At 38.3% G+C, this 18,212-nt stretch overlaps 2 protein-coding genes across 4 annotated transcripts in view; one reads left to right on the forward strand and one right to left on the reverse strand.

The window, feature by feature from the left end:
• The window catches only part of DOK6 (docking protein 6), a 431,293-nt gene extending 422,586 nt beyond the window's left edge, over nt 1-8,707 (forward strand). For 2 of the 3 annotated variants that reach the window (XM_073331713.1, XM_073331712.1), the window contains one exon: nt 2,892-8,707. In XM_073331713.1, the coding sequence (XP_073187814.1) occupies nt 2,892-3,143 (252 nt within the window). In that variant the 3' untranslated portion in view covers nt 3,144-8,707. The remainder of the gene's footprint in view (nt 1-2,891) is intronic. The other variant, XM_073331714.1, reaches the window with a different exon arrangement.
• Nucleotides 8,708-16,927: 8,220 nt separating this feature from the next.
• The window catches only part of CD226 (CD226 molecule), a 38,691-nt gene continuing 37,406 nt past the window's right edge, over nt 16,928-18,212 (reverse strand). The window contains exon 6 of the mRNA XM_073331718.1: nt 16,928-17,298. Coding sequence (XP_073187819.1) covers nt 17,161-17,298 — 138 coding nt within the window. The 3' untranslated portion in view covers nt 16,928-17,160. The remainder of the gene's footprint in view (nt 17,299-18,212) is intronic.

The following is an 18,212-nucleotide window of genomic DNA, read 5'->3' on the forward strand; positions in this document are numbered from 1 at the left end:
GTTCTATTCCCAGTTTTGTCACCGGTTTGCTACAGGGCTTTGGACTTTGGACATCATTTAAATTTTCCATAACTCAGAGTAATTAGGGCCAGGTCATGCTGCATATCAATAGCATAGTAGAGAATTTAGGTAGTTCTGTAGACTATAGGGCTAGCTTTCTTGCTTCCCTGTATATCTTTTCTTATGGGTTTCTTATTTTCTTATGGGCTTTATTGTTTGTTTCATTATAATAGGTTTATAGGTTCATATTAGAGTATTTTTGGCTGTAACGCAAGGGACCTGCAGGCCACATCCTATATGTTGAGCTAAGGTAAAGTTAGGGTACATATGTTTGGGACTTTCCACCTGGATCGGTGGTGATGAGCTAAAGCATAAGGTCCATATATGGTTGTGACCTTTAACATAGATAGATAAAGGATATATTGAAGCAGGGTGGTATGGGGTCTACCTAAGTTCATATCCTCTTTAAACTTAACAAGTACACCACAATTTGGAACTTGGAAAGAACCAAAATAATCAATTAGGACAGAAATAACAGAGAATGAGCTAATGGCATTAATATGTCAAACATACCAGCCTATGGAGTAAGTGTGCCCTAACATTTTGTGGGTGAGGAAACTAACTTTGGACATAGGAGGAGGGCTCAAGTGCTCAAGCTCCATAAGAGGGGTGACCCACTTGTCCCACTGGGAGAAGAATCTTATTATCTTCTGATCAGATTAACTGGCTAGCCTATAATCCATATTATTCAAAATAACAATATTAACCTTCTAAAATCAGGCGACAGTTCAAACACATGGACCATGTTCCACCCCAGATTAATTCTGAAGTACAAATGCAAAATGCTGGTTTTTACCCAACCTTCATGTCTTCTAAATGCAACTTTAGCATGCAAACAGTCTATGCTCATAGCCACTTTTGCATGGAGTATCACATATGGGAGTAATCCCATTTAAAACAATGGGCTTACTCATGTGAGGAGGGGTTTCCATTAGTTCTGAATTATTAACTCAGTTAATTACCACTGAGTATTTATAAAGCACCATAAATATACATGATATTCCACAAAATAAGACCTGATTCTTGCTCTGAAAAGTTTGCAGTCTAACACAAACAAGACACAACACATCTAAACAGCAATTTAAGTAAGGGAGAGGACATAAGAATCTATGGTGAGGAAGAATTTATGGAAGAGATGGGTGCTGAAGAGGGATTTTAAATAAGAAAGAAGGTGGACAAGAAGAGGGAGGGAGACTGTTCCAAGCACAAGGGGCATCATGAAAGAAGGAACAGTTTGGGAGAGAGAGAAATAAGTAAAGGGAACAGGAAGAAAGAAAGGTAAGGGAAGAGCACAGTGCATAAGAGGGAATGAACAGGAATTGTAGGTGTGGGTGATACCTAGTCATAGTGTGTAATTCAACATCCACTGAAGGATTTAATTGGTTTCAGAGTAGCAGCCGTGTTAGTCTATATTCGCAAAAAGAAAAGGAGTACTTCTGGCACCTTAGAGACTAACCAATTTATTTGAGCATAAGTTTTTGTGAGCTATAGCTCACTTCATCGGATGCATACTGTGGAAAGTGTAGAAGTGCAAGGTAACCTATTTCCCCTTGTTTTTTCCTACCCCCCCCCCAGACGTTCTTGTTAAACCCTGGATTTGAGCTGGAAATGGCCCACCTTGATTATCATACACATTGTAAGGAGAGTGGTCACTTTAGATAAGCTATTACCAGCAGGAGAGTGGATTTGTGCTGGAAATGGCCCAACTTGATGATCATACACATTGTAAGGAGAGTGATCATTTTAGATAAGCTATTGCCAGCAGGAGAGTGTGGTGGGGGGAGGTATTTTTTCATGTTTTGTGTGTATAAAAGATCTTCTACACTTTCCACAGTATGCATCCGATGAAGTGAGCTGTAGCTCACGAAAGCTTATGCTCAAATAAATTGGTTAGTCTCTAAGGTGCCACCTTTTCTTTTTACATTAAAATATTCCTCAAGGAACCTGATCTCTTAGAGGTTTTTAAAAACAAAGCTGATCCACATGAAGAACTATTGTGACTTCACAGGCTATTTACTACATTAAAATAGGTTTCAGAGTAACAACCATGTTAGTCTGTATTCGCAAAAAGAACAGGAGTACTTGTGGCACCTTAGAGACTAACCAATTTATTTGAGCATAAGCTTTCGTGAGCTACAGCTCACTTCATCGGATGCATGACTAATTGGATTTAACTAAGGATATAACTAATTGAATTCTGTCCTGGTGAAAGCTCTCCAGAGCTTCCAAAAGAACTAGTGAGACTTACATAGCCTTTTTCCTAAAAGAGCACTTTAGAACTTGACCATGGTAACTGTTGCTGTGAAAAATGGCATATATTTTGTTTGTTAGTGAATAAAATAAAAAGTCATTTCATGTGGGGAAAGCAAGGATGACTCCCACTTACAGTCACTCTCTCCCATAACAGCCTGCTCCTGAAATTACTCATACAAATAACTTATGTATGTGCACACCTAAAACAGTACAGAATCGAATCATATGGGGTCCGGGGGTTGTTGGAGGTATCCCTTACTGAAAAGCCCAGGAACAAGGGTGTAAATATGAATAAATCAGTGTTTATTAATTTGATTCATGGAGGAAATAAAGGAAGAGAACCGAAAATGAAGCCAAAGCCTTGGTTCGTTCTTTTTCTCCTCTGTCTGAGTGTTTTTGGCTAAAAGTGTCCAAATACAGTATGGATCTGATGCACTTGTTTGTATAGAGGATGTTGCCAGTTCAGAAAGAGCTATGGCTAATATCTTATTAGCCTATTCAGAGGACATTTTCAGCTCAGTTGTTTTTGAAGCTCAGTAAGTTGATTCATAATACATTGCTCTCTGTCTTCCTTCCAGGTCACAGTCTCAGTTCAACAAAGGTGTCTCGTGCACAGACGTTTCCCAGCTACGCCTCAGAGCCGGCCAAGGAGCACCAGCAGTCCCTGTCGCTGTCTAGCAGCTATGGATTCAGCTACAGTTCAGCCCTCATCCAATGATACACACACAACAGATGACCAGAGAGACAATCGAGCCTGGAACCTGCCAGTAGGGTCAGGAAGCCAGTTGCACCCTCAGAATCCACGAAAGACAAATTATAATGAAAACTGAGGCCTACCAGCTCCAGTCTGGTCACAGTGAAGATTAAAAACTGCAGTGCAACTTCCCTGAGAGACAGGCTAAGTCTTTTTATTTATTAAATTTTTATTTTCTTTGGTCCATATGTAAAAACAACCAGACAGATTTCCAGGTGTAAGAAAGCAATTGAATCCAATGAAACCCTGTTGGTGTGAAGCAGAGGTTTCTGCTTCACAGGACACCACCTGTTCTGGGGTGGAAACATGACGACACAATCAACGTTAGACTTGTCCCCCAACACTATGGTCAAGTTGCCCATCTCCATTTCCACTGACAGCACCCACCTTTTTTATATCCAAGTGACCGCCCATTGGTTCCAATTGGTACTGGAAAAGTGTTGTCCGTTAAACAGTATAGCGACTGTAGATGTTATCCTTTGAAATAAGCAAAGCTGCAATTACAAAAAGGAGTGAACACCTTTTTAATCAGGCTCCCATGGCTACCATGTTTAACTAAACATATATATATATATTGGGAGTAGCAAGATAATCTTCAGTAACATCTTGGGAAATAGAATTTGGTGCATTAAAAGTAATATTACTACCTAGTATAGCTCTCATTTTAAATTCCTAAGGCCAGTTTCTGCTTCTGAATGCCATTCAGAGCTGTACATACATATCTAAAGGGCAGAATCCGGCTCTTAGAACTGTGAAGTCTTCACATCTGCAAAATATCTAAACAGGACTGTCTACTGTTATGACAAGTATATCTTTAAAAAAAGAAGGGAAACTATTCTTCAAACAAAGGAATCTGGGCTGAATTCTTGAAAGGCAAACTCCTATTCTACCTAATGAGCTAGATTCTCTGCTAGTGTCTAGCAGCCTAGCTCTAATTCTTGTGCTTCTGGTCATTGTTACTTTGATTTTTTCAGTTTCTTTCCAGGATTTCTGTTTTAGCCACATTGTGTGTGTTGTGTATGATTGTGGATCAATTACCTTGGAAAGACATGGAACAATTCTAAACTAGGCCTGTCCGTGCTTGAAAGGCATTTAAAAAAAAACTGCTAAGTTTGTTTAGAATCAGTAAGGGATAATGGGGAAGGCACAAATGTAGGTCTGGAGAATGAGTTTGAGCTGCCCTGAATGTTTAATTTTTCATAAGGGTCATCAATTATTTATGTGCAGCATCTGAGGCTCTGAAATGCTGGAAATTGGGGGAACAAAAATCTACTTGCTCTGTATCATGTGAGCCAACCGTACAGTCCATTCTCTTTATGGATTGTTTGCCGCGATTACCAGAGGAATTCTTGTCATTAGTTGTCAGGACTGGCAGAAGCAGCAGAACAAGGAAAAGAGCAGTAGATTCTTTTTCCAATGACATGAACAGTTTTATCTATGGTAATTTAACTGAAAAATGGCAGGGTTTTTTATAAAAAGGTACAAAAGAAATGTCTGCTTTGACTAAACATTTATTGATACAGTATGTTTGACTTTTCTCCAAACATTTTACAGGCTAACAGATTGCAAACTTGTACACCTCTGTGAAAAGCTGCTGAATGAAAAGGTTTGTGATCTGTTTGTTACAGAGTGCAGCTGATTCATTTAATCAAGGTTATTCTTTTCTTTCTTTGCCTTTCTCTTCCCAGTCCTTATTGGGCCTCTTCCCCCACCACATTCACAAATAGAACAGCCCCCTGTATAGCATATTCCAACAGCCCCCTGTATAGCATAACTGGCTAACCCCACAATGGAAATACGCTATCCAACACGGTCAGCAAATTGCCCCCCATGATACTGCACCCATCAATAAAGCCTCAGCTACACTCTTCATTTTTAAAAAGAAAATTCGGTTCAGATCCTCAGTGGGTATAATTTGACATAAATCCATTGTTCAAAGGAGCTATGCCAGATTTACATCATTTGACGAGCTGGCCTAATATTTTTACTTCTTTGTAACTGGAAATGCTGCAGCTTGCCCACAACGAAAAAGAAAGAGAGAGAGAGAGAGAGAGAGAGAGAGAAAGTGTGTGTGTGTAAAAAATTTCCTTCATATTTCTTGGTCTAAATATTCTTGTGTGTTTCATGACCTCAGATTCTCATTCATTGTGTCCCTCAGTGATATCAATGTTGGTCACTTCATGGTCCAAAACCCAGGGAACTGGCAGGGTGAAAAGTGAAAATGGAAGCATTGGAATTGCCATACAGACCACATGTCCATATGGTGGTATATGATTGTTGATAATCTGTGTTATTTTAGTCTAGCCCTTGTAACAGCAGAAACTATCTGCTGCCCCCTGCAAAAAAAAAAAAAAAGCCACTTATAGGAATCTTAGTAATTGCCTTTATCTTCATAACTTTGAGTGGCTATAATTTCCAAACCACTCATACTTTTATCAACTCTTTAACCAGTCCTTGCACCTTCAGGTGCAGCTAAAACAAAAGAAAAAGGAGGGAAAATAGGTCCAAAATTAAGTTAAATTAAACCTATAGAAAACTTGATTTCTCAGACAGTGAACTAAAGCTTAAAGGAAGCTAGAGACAGACACAACGGCACTTGCAGCATCTTATAAAGACTCATTAAAAGAAAAATGGACACCCCAGACACAGGGATTTTCAGAAGCAGATGAGTGGATTCTACCATTTGCTTTATGTGCCACCTCAGAACTGCAGGTGATACAGCTGAAGAGGCTTTGGTTTGTCATTCCCCGGAAGAGTGTTACACTTCCTACAAGAACTGGTAAGGGCTCGTGCTAGCCATATCACAAACACTGCCTTCATTGAATTACAGTAACTTGTGGCATATGCCTGCTCTATGATATGAGTGGCTTCTCATTGAAAAAAGCTTTATACAGCTCCTAATGGGGTTCTGCCAGAAGGAGCCACCTTTTTGGCACATAGCTGAGCTGCAGTCTAGAGCCCACCAGGGTCCATAAGAAGCCTTTGGACCACAAAGAGTCCTATTCAAGTCTCAGCTTCATTCCTGTGCCACATACACAGATAAGAAGTCCACTCCTGAAGCATGAAAACTGAACTCTGATTTCAGCTCCTGGGCTGTGTAGAGCAAGAGGGCAACAAAATGACTTCTGTGGTTCTGGTAACGTGAATATATCTAATTAGCTTTGATTTACACTTTGAAAAGGACTTTTCTAATATAAATACCCAGGGTGTACATTAGTCATTATATACAAATGAGGCACTGCATAGTTGCACCTAACTAGAATCATAGCACGTGAGATGTTCTAGTAGATTGTCACATGCTGATGTTTCTAAGCTATAGCATTCACTTAGGGCAGATAAGGGGAAATGGAGTGGAGACCAGTGATAAGTAATGAAATATGCTTCTAAAGTAGTGTAGTTTCCTCAGGGTGGTCAGTGCCCCCTCCCCAGTTTTTAAGTTGATACATTATGACACTTTTTGCTTTAATTTGGCTCTGAGTATACTATTATGGATCAATTTTGCTTGCCTGCATTAAATATCTTGAAATCTGGAGCTTAGAGTCTTCTTGTAGAAAAATTGTACAACTATTTGGGCTTTGCTTTTGTCTTTTCCAATTTGAGCCCTGTTCTCCAGCTACATGCTGTCCTTCTGAAGTTATGCCTTTGAGTTGGTGGAGGTAGAGCAATAGGAAAAAGCTTACAAATCTGTTGGTAAAGTAAATGCAGGGATCAAATTTGTTAGGAAAGCTATTCTGTTTCATTCTAGCAAAGGTCTAACATGAAGTTTCTGGAAAATCTTACATTTGACACCATAGAAACAAATCAGAACCAGGTAGTAAAATAAACATACTGTTTTAGTTATGCCTTACATTAGTTCTTCCCTGTAAACCAGATCAAATTTTATGGGTGGTGTTGGGACAAAACAGCTGAAAGACTCTATAGCAATAATTTCACTAGTAGGGCTCACAATATTTACAGCTCACAAACATCCTGTTTAGTTACTAGTTTAGTAAGCGGAAGACAGACTCGGCTTTTTTTTCTTAAGTGAAATTAGAAAGCAGCCAACTCAGCATGTTTCACGAGCAATAAAGTCCTTTAGTTATATGCAGAACAAATGCAACAGGAATCATAGAATCATAGAATATCAGGGTTGGAAGGGACCCCAGAAGGTCATCTAGTCCAACCCCCTGCTCAAAGCAGGACCAATCCCCAATTAAATCATCCCAGCCAGGGCTTTGTCAAGCCTGACCTTAAAAACTTCTAAGGAAGGAGATTCTACCACCTCCCTAGGTAACGCATTCCAGTGTTTCACCACCCTCCTAGTGAAGAAGTTTTTCCTAATATCCAACCTAAACCTCCCCCACTGCAACTTGAGTAGTACTTCTTCTCAACCTTGAACTGTAGTGGCCACCTGTGTGTAAAGTTCAGACTTCATGCTCATTCAGTTCTTGGCCTCCATTGTAACTGCTAACAAAGATGCTAATTAGAGCCAAGAATGCTGGTGATTTTAGGGATGCCATTATCTGTGTATTAGAAACTCACTGAGCCCATCGGCCAATCGTCACATAGATCTCAGCATGGAGGTTGGCCACGAGCAATCTAGGCTGGATTTTAACTGGTAACCTGCAGGCTTTGTTTTCCATGATCAGATCTCATAATTGCTACACTTTGGACTGAAGCAAAAAAACAAACATCATTCAAATGCAACCTGTTTGTCTCCAAGTCCAGTTTTGTATTTTGTAATTTTTCCACATTTTATAGATAATTTCTTAGGGGGCGAAATGGCCATTGCACAAAATCAGAAGGAATGGGGGATAGGGTAGCAAAAAGCCATTGTTAATTAAAGATGACAGGGAGGCAGCACCAGAAATAGAATGACTCCTCTTCGTACATCAGCCTAATTAGTGACACTCTCCTATAATAATTTATGTCACAACAAACAAATCCTAGCTTCTCACATTCTCCCCCACACAGAAAAGCCTATGGGGTCAGCCTATAATTTACTGGTGGAAGGTTGCATCGACACAGGTGTTACAAGTGAACTGGTTGAGATTTGATGCAGTACGTAAGTGCTTTCTGGAGATAAAGTCTTGAGCTTCTGAAATCAAGCATAGTCCTTATTCCTGACTTTATGAAGAAAGGTGTCTGATATTTGAAATGAATGAGCAAGTAAAACAAATACTCTTTAGAATAAAATGAATACTAAGAAGCACAGAGGAACTACCATAGTAGTTGAATGGTCCTTGAATGTACACTGAATGCCCTTCTGTAGCTCTAAGAGGCAAGACACTCACAAAGCAATGAAGTCAATGGGCAGTGGTGGGTACTCAGCACATTTAAAAATGAAACCACTTATTTAGGTGCTTAAATGTGGATTTCAGACCCTACCTCTATGCTTCTAGGTAAAAATCCTGACTCTATGCATGTCAGTGAAAGTTTTGCTATCAGACACCATTCTGTAGCTTTTTTCTACAGTTTGTTCCCTATACTTGGTAGACTTTTAGAGAAAGATGTTAATTTAATTGTAAAGAGTTCATTTTTATTTAAAATGTTTAGTCATTTAAAAATAAAGAGGAAAACATTATTGTAGATGAAGCACAGGTTTTCCTTTTAAGTTCACTTTCACCCTATTGGCCAACTTTTGCCTTGAGTTACAATCCATTTGAACGGTTTCAGAGGAACAGCCGTGTTAGTCTGTATTCGCAAAAAGAAAAGGAGTACTTGTGGCACCTTAGAGACTAACCAATTTATTTGAGCATGAGCTTTCGTGAGCTACAGCTCACTTCATCAGATGTACATCTGATGAAGTGAGCTGTAGCTCACGAAAGCTCATGCTCAAATAAATTGGTTAGTCTCTAAGGTGCCACAAGTACTCCTTTTCTTTTTGCGAATCCATTTGAAAATAGGCTTGTTTTCAGTTACACCTTGTGACCCTCCACTAAGCTCAATGCCTGGTCAGCATATAAAATGCTCTTTAAGAGAAAGGAGTTCAAACCCTTCTTAAATTTCACACTTCATTCTGAACAGCACTAAGGGTTAAGTTTTCACCATTTCCGCCTTATCTTTCTGTGTAGAAAGTGTCCTGAGAATGAATAGATTTGCATCTTTATTTTGTTATAGTCTTAGGAGATTCAGGGGAATTGATATATTTTACAGAGGATTTTTCCATGTAACTATTTTAGTTCTGAGCAAAGTTATCCCCCGTTTTTAATATATGTTTATTCTTGTTCTCAATATATATTTAATTGTCTTGTAACAAAGACTGCAGCAAGCATAGAAAGACAGCATAAAATTAATCCAGTCGCTTGACAATTTTACACCAATAATGAGAACAAAGATGGCAGTTATACATTGTCATGACTGCTCTTGCAGCAAGAACAGAACATGGTACAAAATAAAGCTATCCCTGTGACAAATTAATATTGGAGTCTTTTAAGCTTCCTCAGATGACAATGATATCAAGCATCTAAATTCTGGAGGTGCTTTTTGTAAAAGTTGCATAGCACTTTTTTAGACTGTAGTAAGAAAAACAGTAATAAATGGAATGTACTCACCTTCAAGCCTGCATTCAGCTCTTGTCCCCTCATCTCCAAAAGGGCATAGTAAACAGAGCCCTCAGGGAAGGGCAACAAAAAGAATAGAAGCATGGAATGGGGTGAGGAGTGAAAACAAGGAAAGATTTAAAAGGATTAGGGTAATTTAGGAGATATGATACTCATAGAGCATTGGATCCTGCAAGGTGCCCTCTACTCCTATTGAAGCCAGTGGAAACTGAGGGTACTCAACCCTCACTAAAGTGCTCAACTTCCACTGGCTTCAATGGAAGTTAAGATTGGTACTCAACTCATAGGATCAAGGTCCTACAGAACAATAATTTGCGCAGAGAGGGTCAATCAGGTGTTCTTGTATTATGGAAAAGGATAAATAAGAACATCAGCACTCACGTTAAAATGCATTATTTAATCTAGATGAAAGAAACTCATTTATAGTTGGTTTAGCTTGTGGAACTAACTGAGGCAAGATTTTATTGAAGCAAATAACTTGGAACATTTCAGAATTGGATTAAACATTTATATGAATAAAAACAATGTCTGCAACTATAAGTAAGAAAACTTGAGGACCCTCAGTTCTCATGCTTCTGCCCATACAATGACATGCAGAAGGAGTCTAATGAGAAATTTCCTACATGATACATTAGTGCACAATTATGGAGGTTTTACATCTTCTGTGTGATATAGTATAAATCTTAAAACATTTATTTTCTTGAATACCTTCTTTAAGTTGTGAGAAAATATGGTGTTGCACACAAACGGAACTGAAATATATACTACTCTTATTAACAAATACAAGAAAAATGTGGCAAAATGTACTTTGACTATAATTTAGCATGGCTAATGTGCTACTGATCACTAATTGGAAGTGATTTCACGTAGGAGTGAAAGAGATATGAAAGGTAACAAACAAAATATACTTTCTAGTGACTAAAACTTAACTTCAGCAAGTTACAATCTTTGTCTAAGCAGGTTTCTCACCTACAGTCAGTTCCCAGAGACTTCACCCTCTTCTTCCTCCCCCCTTGGTTGAAGGATCAAGATTTCAAGAGCTCTGGCCCCTTGTCTCTCTCAGGTGATAGATGCCAAAGTGGCTTTATGTTTCTTCTTATATTTTCCAAAGTCCATTGTCTCTGTTTTAAGAGCCAGGGAGGCTTACTGAGGGTACAACATACCCCATTGTGATTGGTAAGTGGTCATCTCCCCTACCTGCTAGTTTTATGGCTGTGTTTACTTCAAATGTACTCCCATTATATGTCTGTCCTCACCTTGCTCAATTTACATTGACAACACCGTGAAGCCAATGAAACAACATTCCTTTGGCTGGGTTAGGCTTATGCACTGCTGGCCAAACATATTTTAAGACCATATTTCCAGCACACAGCTATAATTCTCTATACACCACCTGTAGCTAAATTGTGCAATAATATTAATCACTGGCATGTTACCAGTTTCAATAGGATACCTTACAGGATGCCTTTTTTCACATAGATTGCCCCAACTCACTGTTGTCAGAATGAGTGTGTCAGATCTCAGGTGAGTTATGGTATGGTGGTGCCTTCTTCCAGCTGGCATAGGGAAGCACCCAGGGGGCCTCAGCTATTTCTCATTTTTCCCATAAGCATTTTCAACTTTGCTCAGTACTGGCTGTGTTACTAGGAAAGTGGCTACTCATAAAAATATGCCAATTGCCTTAGATAACTTTACAAATTTACCTCAGTATTTCTAGTTTTCCAGTTATTTCCTATATAAAGTATAGGTAGGCTAGACAGGATTAGATTTTTAATTGGTAAATGCCTATAAACATTGATTTCTCCATACACACACGTTGATGAAAAAATATTTCCATTGATGGCAGCAAAATTTATCAATAGTCACAGTACAAAAAGTGCTGTTTGCAAACTTATTAGATTTTGATTTAAGGATGGTCGCTTTGTATATTTTGACATATGTTGTTGCTTCCACCCCCATAATTTCACATGATAGTGAAATTTTAAAAGGATAAAAATAAGTTTACAAATAAACATTGATATTATGTGTCAAAAATTAGAAAAAATAAAAATTGAATTCTGCCAAGCCAAAGTATAAGGGAATATTGTACCATAGATACTAACATAAACTTATCCTTTTAACTAAGGTAAAACTTTTTTTTTTGAGTACCCCACATGATGGAAAAGTAACTGTGCCCAGAATCCATCTTTGTATTAGACACAGTGCTAGCAGAAGGCAGGGTGGCGTGATAACTGCATAATTCACTCTGAAATAGAATTCATCTCAGTCTTGGAAGTCCTGAGAGTGGTGGCTAGATTTAGGAAATATTCAATACAACATTTTGTTCAGATCCTTCAAAATTAGGAAATCAAACAGCCATGTGTTTCAGCAGAGTGTGGCAGATTTTACTTACCCCGAGGTCCATATTTTCCAGCATTGATGAGCTATCTAAATTTTTCCAGGTATATCTCAGCCTGTGGGAGGTAGATGCCTGAGCTGCTTTCTTCTGAGAATGGATTAAAACATCAGGTAACATTTTCAAATGCATCTGAGCACATTAGGAGCCTACCTTCCATTTTCAAAAGTGTATAACACCTTTATGAACTAAAGCTGGTTCAGCACCTATCTCCTATTGATTCCCATGGCAACTAGGCATGTAACCTGCTTCAGTGCTTTTGAAAATCCGACAATTTGCCTATCCACATCTCTAGGTGCCTAAATACTGTAGAAAATCTGGTCATTAGACACTTAAGTTTCATAGCAAGTCAGTGGTACTTGAAGTCTTAAATGCCTAAGTCACTTTTGAAAAAAGAGACTTAGGAGCCTCAATCATTTAAATGTTTCTGAAAATTTTGCTCATCATCTAAATAATTCTATAAGCAGGGTTTAGATTGGGAGCCTGAACTAGTCAGGTTGGTGTCCAACTAGACATAAAACATGTAAAAGGAAATGTGCACATTTCTAAAATTTCACAATTTCAACAGATCAGTGGTGTTAATTTCAGAATTAAGTAATAGCTTTAAAATAAAATTCCTCAGAACATGGAGAGTGTCATCTTGCTACCCGATGATCATTAAAGACAGGAGCAAACAATTAGATTTAATTGGAGAAACAAGGTATTAGCAATTAATTGTAGCCCTGGTGTAAGCAAATACAACTCCATTGAATTCAGTGGAGGCATTTAGAGCCTGGGTTTCCTCTCACTTACATCTGTGTAACTCAGTGAGGTAGATGGTAACTGTGCTGGTGTCAATCAGTGTCCCTCCTTGGACTTGAGAGGAGCATCGCCACATGACAATCACTTAGCCTACTGAGTTAAATGGAACTTCTGGGGTGTAAAGTAGATATAAGAAATAATCTGCCCCATGGTTTCCAGAAGTTTTAAGACTGCAAGTAATCTTCACCCTAGGATCTATTATTTGAAACAGTTTCTTTTCATGGCTCAGCCCAGACCTTTCCCCAAATCCAAAGTTCCTACCTGACTGAATCTTTCAAGTACAACCCAACATACGCTTTTAGCTCCCTTCTCTCCCCCTCTCAGCAACAAACCCTCCAGACATTCCTTCACACCTCCAACTACTAGCAGACAAAATGCGCTCTGCTGGGCCCGAGAGAAAGAAATAGCCAAGAGGAACAGAAAGTGGGAAGTTATGATAGGCCTTGGCAGGATGCAGATTATTTATTGTCTTTAAAACACATCAGCATTTTTTTAAGAATAAAGGAAGCTAAAAGAAATATTTCAATAGAGCATCTCAATTCCCTGCTATGCTATCTGCCCAAAGCACCTTAAAGTGGGAGTTCGATCCTCTTTCTGTTTTTCATGAACCAGGAAGATGGCTGTCTCTGCAGAGTGAAGCGCTGCCAGAATAGGCCAATTTCAGATACTATTTTACTTTGGAGGACTCAGTTTTTCAAGAGACATGTATTTAAGTTTAAAAGGTTTTATAATGCCATCAATTACAGGACTTCTCCTTGAAACATAAACCAAGCATATAAATGTCTCTCTCCTTGCGCACAACATACATGCATACAACTAGCCATAGCAGATTTAATGTGTCACTGAAGAAAAGCCATCTTTTCCCTTTCTTAAAAGCTTTTATCAGTATAATTCCAGTTTTCTGCTAAGAGGTCCCTTAATTAAAGATTAACAAATTAAATATCTCTTTTGTTTAATGAAAATATGCTTTATCCTGTAAGCTTCATTTATTTAAGTAATGTTTCTGGAGCCTGGGTTTGTTTGGTTATTTTTAAATAAGTAATGCTGTAATAGCCTTCAGTAAATTCCATAATCTGCCTGCTGTTTGGGGTTTATTGTTATCTTTGTGGGACATTGATTTTTTTTTAAACGGTTCTAAGCTGTAGAGAAAAAACACACTTATTTCAATCATTATTTTCAGTGTTTATCATTGCTATTTTTCTGTTCAAAAGTGATTGCAAAGTTTAGTTGCATACTTTTGCCCTAGAGGAAATAAGCACCTGTAAAAGGAATTGCATTTCTTACATTTGCTAAGGATGTAATTTGGTCCTATTATGTGAAATTCTGAGCTTGATCATCTAAGTCACAAATAGTGCCCTGTGAGCTGTCTGACTTCAGAGTGGGTACCTAGAACACTAATTTAAAACGATGCAAATTTTGCCATAGACAGTCCCTCGAGCCACACTCATACATTTTAAGAGGTTTTAAATCCTACTCCCCAACTGCTGTGCTTAGACGCTTCACCTACAGTGATTTCCATTAAAAAATCAGCACTGGCCAACAGTTACTCCACAGTGGTAACTAAGTTTTTCCTTCTATTTAGAAAACAAACTGTAGGCAATGTTGACATATTAATGACAACTTGTGCAAGCCAGGCTCTTTAGTCTTAAGAGATTTTAGTAACTTACTGATTTTGCTGCCAGTTTGGAACATTGACAAGGTTGTTTTTTTAATGGTTTCATCTGGGGTTCAGCTGCTGTTCACTGATATAGCTTTATGATAATGGTACAAAATTAAGCTGTTGCTTGGTCTGTTTATTGGAAAAGATTAATATATTACTTTTATTATGCTGTGTGTGATGTGTTGACACAATTTTCCCTGTATACTGTCTTTGTAGAAGCAAAACATCTATGGAATTTGAATTAAAATAGATGAAACAAAATGCCAAGATATGCAGTACAGATTTCCCCCCCTAAAATCTGGAAAATGTTCAATTATTTTGAAAAAAAAATGTACAGAGAAATGTTATAATGGCCTCAGATACCATGTCAAGGAAACATCAAGGACTCTTACCAGAAACAAACGAAAATAAGATGATCCTGTAGCTATTCAAGTTAAAAAAAAATCCCCATCTTTTCACCCTCAGTAAAACCAACTCTTTAGTTTATGTAGACTAGTATGAATGAACTACAAGTGAAAACTCTGCTTCTAAAAAAACAGGGGGGCACTACCAACTTTGTGGTTATTATATTTTGAGGCATCCAGAGCTCTGACTAGAAAACTTAAATCTACTGGAATACATTATATTAACAGCTTGGCATTTGAATATAAATGGGATCACCAGATCTAGGTTAGAGAAAAGGCCTGCTGATACAGGGCTCTACTTTTAATACTGTGCACAATTTGCAATGATCTGGTATGACGTGATAACTCAGGTAAAAAAAAAACCCAACTTATCAATAGTACATTTCATTGTATCCTCATCGATATGATGCAATTTCATTGTTCATCTGCTAACAATCCTTCAGTCGGTGGAAAAAAAATAAAAGTACCCCTTATAATGTATATAGGTATTTGCTGAGGAGTACACAGATATTAAAAAAAAAAAAAAAAAAAAGATGTGTTTGACATTGTAAACAATGAAACTCTTCAATGCTAGGTTTGAATGAATTTTTAGTCTTACAACACTTCAATTTAGCTGAAGTGTAGGCTAGCTGCACAATGCTGTGATCCTCTACAGTAGCTTGGGACTCCTATGTCCACATAATGACCAGAAGAATCTAGACCACTGTTTTTTTATTCACATGAAACCAGCCTTCTGTCAGAAGAGGTTAACTATAATGTGCTTTTAGCTTTCAGGCTGCTGTCAATGCTCTTTTCCTGCCAAACTCAATAGAACTGGTAACTAATGCTTAGGAAGAATGACATTAACTTTTTTCCCCTTTCCAGAAATATTCAAGTTCAGTACCACTTTCACTAATGTTTAAAGAGAAAGGGAGCACCAGGCCAAGCAGATGTGATTAATCAGCCTGACACACAGTATACAGTATGTTGAGGCACTATAGTATGCAGCCATATGTGACTATTAGTCTTCATAATAGCACTCACTTACCTGGATTCCTCCCTCATGTTAAAGTGACTGTCCTGCACACGCCTAGAGACATTCCACTTGTGTAAAGACCATAATTCTCAGGTCTGCCTTCTGGTTTTGTTTCTTTCTATTTTTGTGCATTTTCTTCTGCAGATTCCTGCAGAATATATACACATATATGTATGTGTATGCATACATATCATTTTGTAAGTGTTCTTAATCATGCTTTTTTCTTCTGCTTTGCCTCATTTATTCCTGTATCCTCCTTGTTCTCATTTATTTTTTGTGCAACCAAACCTTATAATAAATTATTATTAAATATAACTTGCCAGTGACAGAGTCTTTGTGTTTTGTTTTCACCTGAGGGCTTGTCGACATTACCAGCTAGATCAACGGGCAGTGATCAATTCAGCAGGGGTTGATTTATCGCGTCTAGTCTAGATGCGATAAATCGAGTGCTCTCCCATCGACTCCGGTACTCCACCAGGGCGAGAGGCACAGGCGGAGTCAATGGGAGAAAGTCAGCCGTCGACTTACCGCAGTGAAGACACTGCGGTAAGTAGATCTAAGTACGTAGACTTCAGCTATGTTCTTCACGTAGCCGAAGTTGTGTAACTTAGATCGATCCCTACCCCAGTGTAGACCAGGCCTGAGTGTGCTGCTGTGCCTCAGGGCCAGATTTCTATCCTTTCCTCAACCATAAGGACCTGAGTAACTGCTTGAACATCTTGTGTGGCCATGAAGAGGGAGGGATGGTGAGTTCCTGTGAACCAGTCTTATTCTGGGCAGGAGAAAACCGGCTGCATGTGAAGTGACAAGATCAAATACAAGTATTATGTTACCAGTGAGCAAAAACAGTTTCATTCTGCTACCACTCTATAAAGCACACAATGTGAGTGCCACTGTAGATGTTAAACACCTGGATCTAGACAGAAAAGAACACATTTTCCCTCTGCTTCACTCATTCAGATAAACTTCCAAGATCAAATTCAGACCTGGTGTAGACAGATGCAGCTCCAGTGCCATTGGAGTACAGCAGCTCTGAATTGGCCCCTTAATTTATTCCCTCCCTCCCTGCCAAAATGATGGCTTAAAATGTAGTTAAAGTCTTGGAAAGTGTAAATTATAGACAAACAAATAATCTCTTGCTGGACTGATAAATCAAAGTCACTTTGCTGATGGAGACTAAAAAAATAAAGGTCAGTCTGGTACAAAGAGAATCCAGCCTACGATCCAGAGCCTGTACTTCGACATTGGTTACTTTATTCAGACATGCGAAAGAAACTCATGCTCTTGTCTTTGGTTTGCGTGAGTAGTCTCTGTAGTTGATATAAATCTCATCCATCTGCCCAGACACTGATTCTACTCCTCTTCTGCTGTCTGGTGTGCCATGAAAGTTGGATCTTCCATAACTGTTACTGGGCTAGAAGAACATAAAACCATTAAAAATGTCAACAGTGAACTGCAAATCATTGGTTCATTAGATAGCCACACTTTATTTAATCAAGGGAGATGTTCACAATCGAGCTAAAGCTCAAGAGCCCCTGTTAGTGTTGGGCTCTGAATGCCCTCAGAACAACAATAATAGGAATGTCAAAAAAATGAAGAAAAGCTGCTTGAGCCCAGATCTCATTTACAGCACTGGAAGATACTGCAGTAGTGAAGGTAAGGTGGGAAACAACAGAGATGGGAGGAAGAACCTGGAACAAGTTGGTACTTTTAGTATTCTGAACATTTCAAAAAGTTCCAGAGTTTTCTCAAAACATCTAGGACAGGGCTGTCAAGCGATTAAAAAAAGTAATCATACAGTTAAAAAAAAATTGTACTGTTAAACAATATTAGAATACCATTTCTTTAAATATTTTTGGATGTTTTCCACATTTTCAAATATATTGATTTCAATTTCAACAGTGTACTGTGCTCACTTTATATTTATTTTTTATCAATTTGTGCTCTATAAAAATGAAAAATTGTATTTTTCACTTCACTTAATACAAGTACTATAGTGCAATCTCTTTATCATGAAAGTTGAACTTACAAATGTAGCATTATGCACAAAAAATAACTGCATTCAAAAATAAAACAAATTTCAAACTTTAGAGCTTACAAGTCCACTCAGTCCTACTTTTTGTTCAGCCAAACGCTCAGACAAGTTTGTTTACATGTGCAGGAGATAATGCTGCCCTCTTCTTGTTTACACTATCACCAGAAAGAGAGAACTGGCGTTCACATGGCACTTTTGTAGCTGGCATTGCAAGGTATTTATGTTCCAGATATGCTAAAGATTCATGTGTCCCTTCATGCTTCAACCACCATGCCAGAAAAAATTAATCGCAA

The sequence above is a fragment of the Lepidochelys kempii genome, chromosome 2 (genome assembly GCF_965140265.1).
Source record: "Lepidochelys kempii isolate rLepKem1 chromosome 2, rLepKem1.hap2, whole genome shotgun sequence".
Lineage (NCBI taxonomy): Eukaryota > Metazoa > Chordata > Testudines > Cheloniidae > Lepidochelys > Lepidochelys kempii.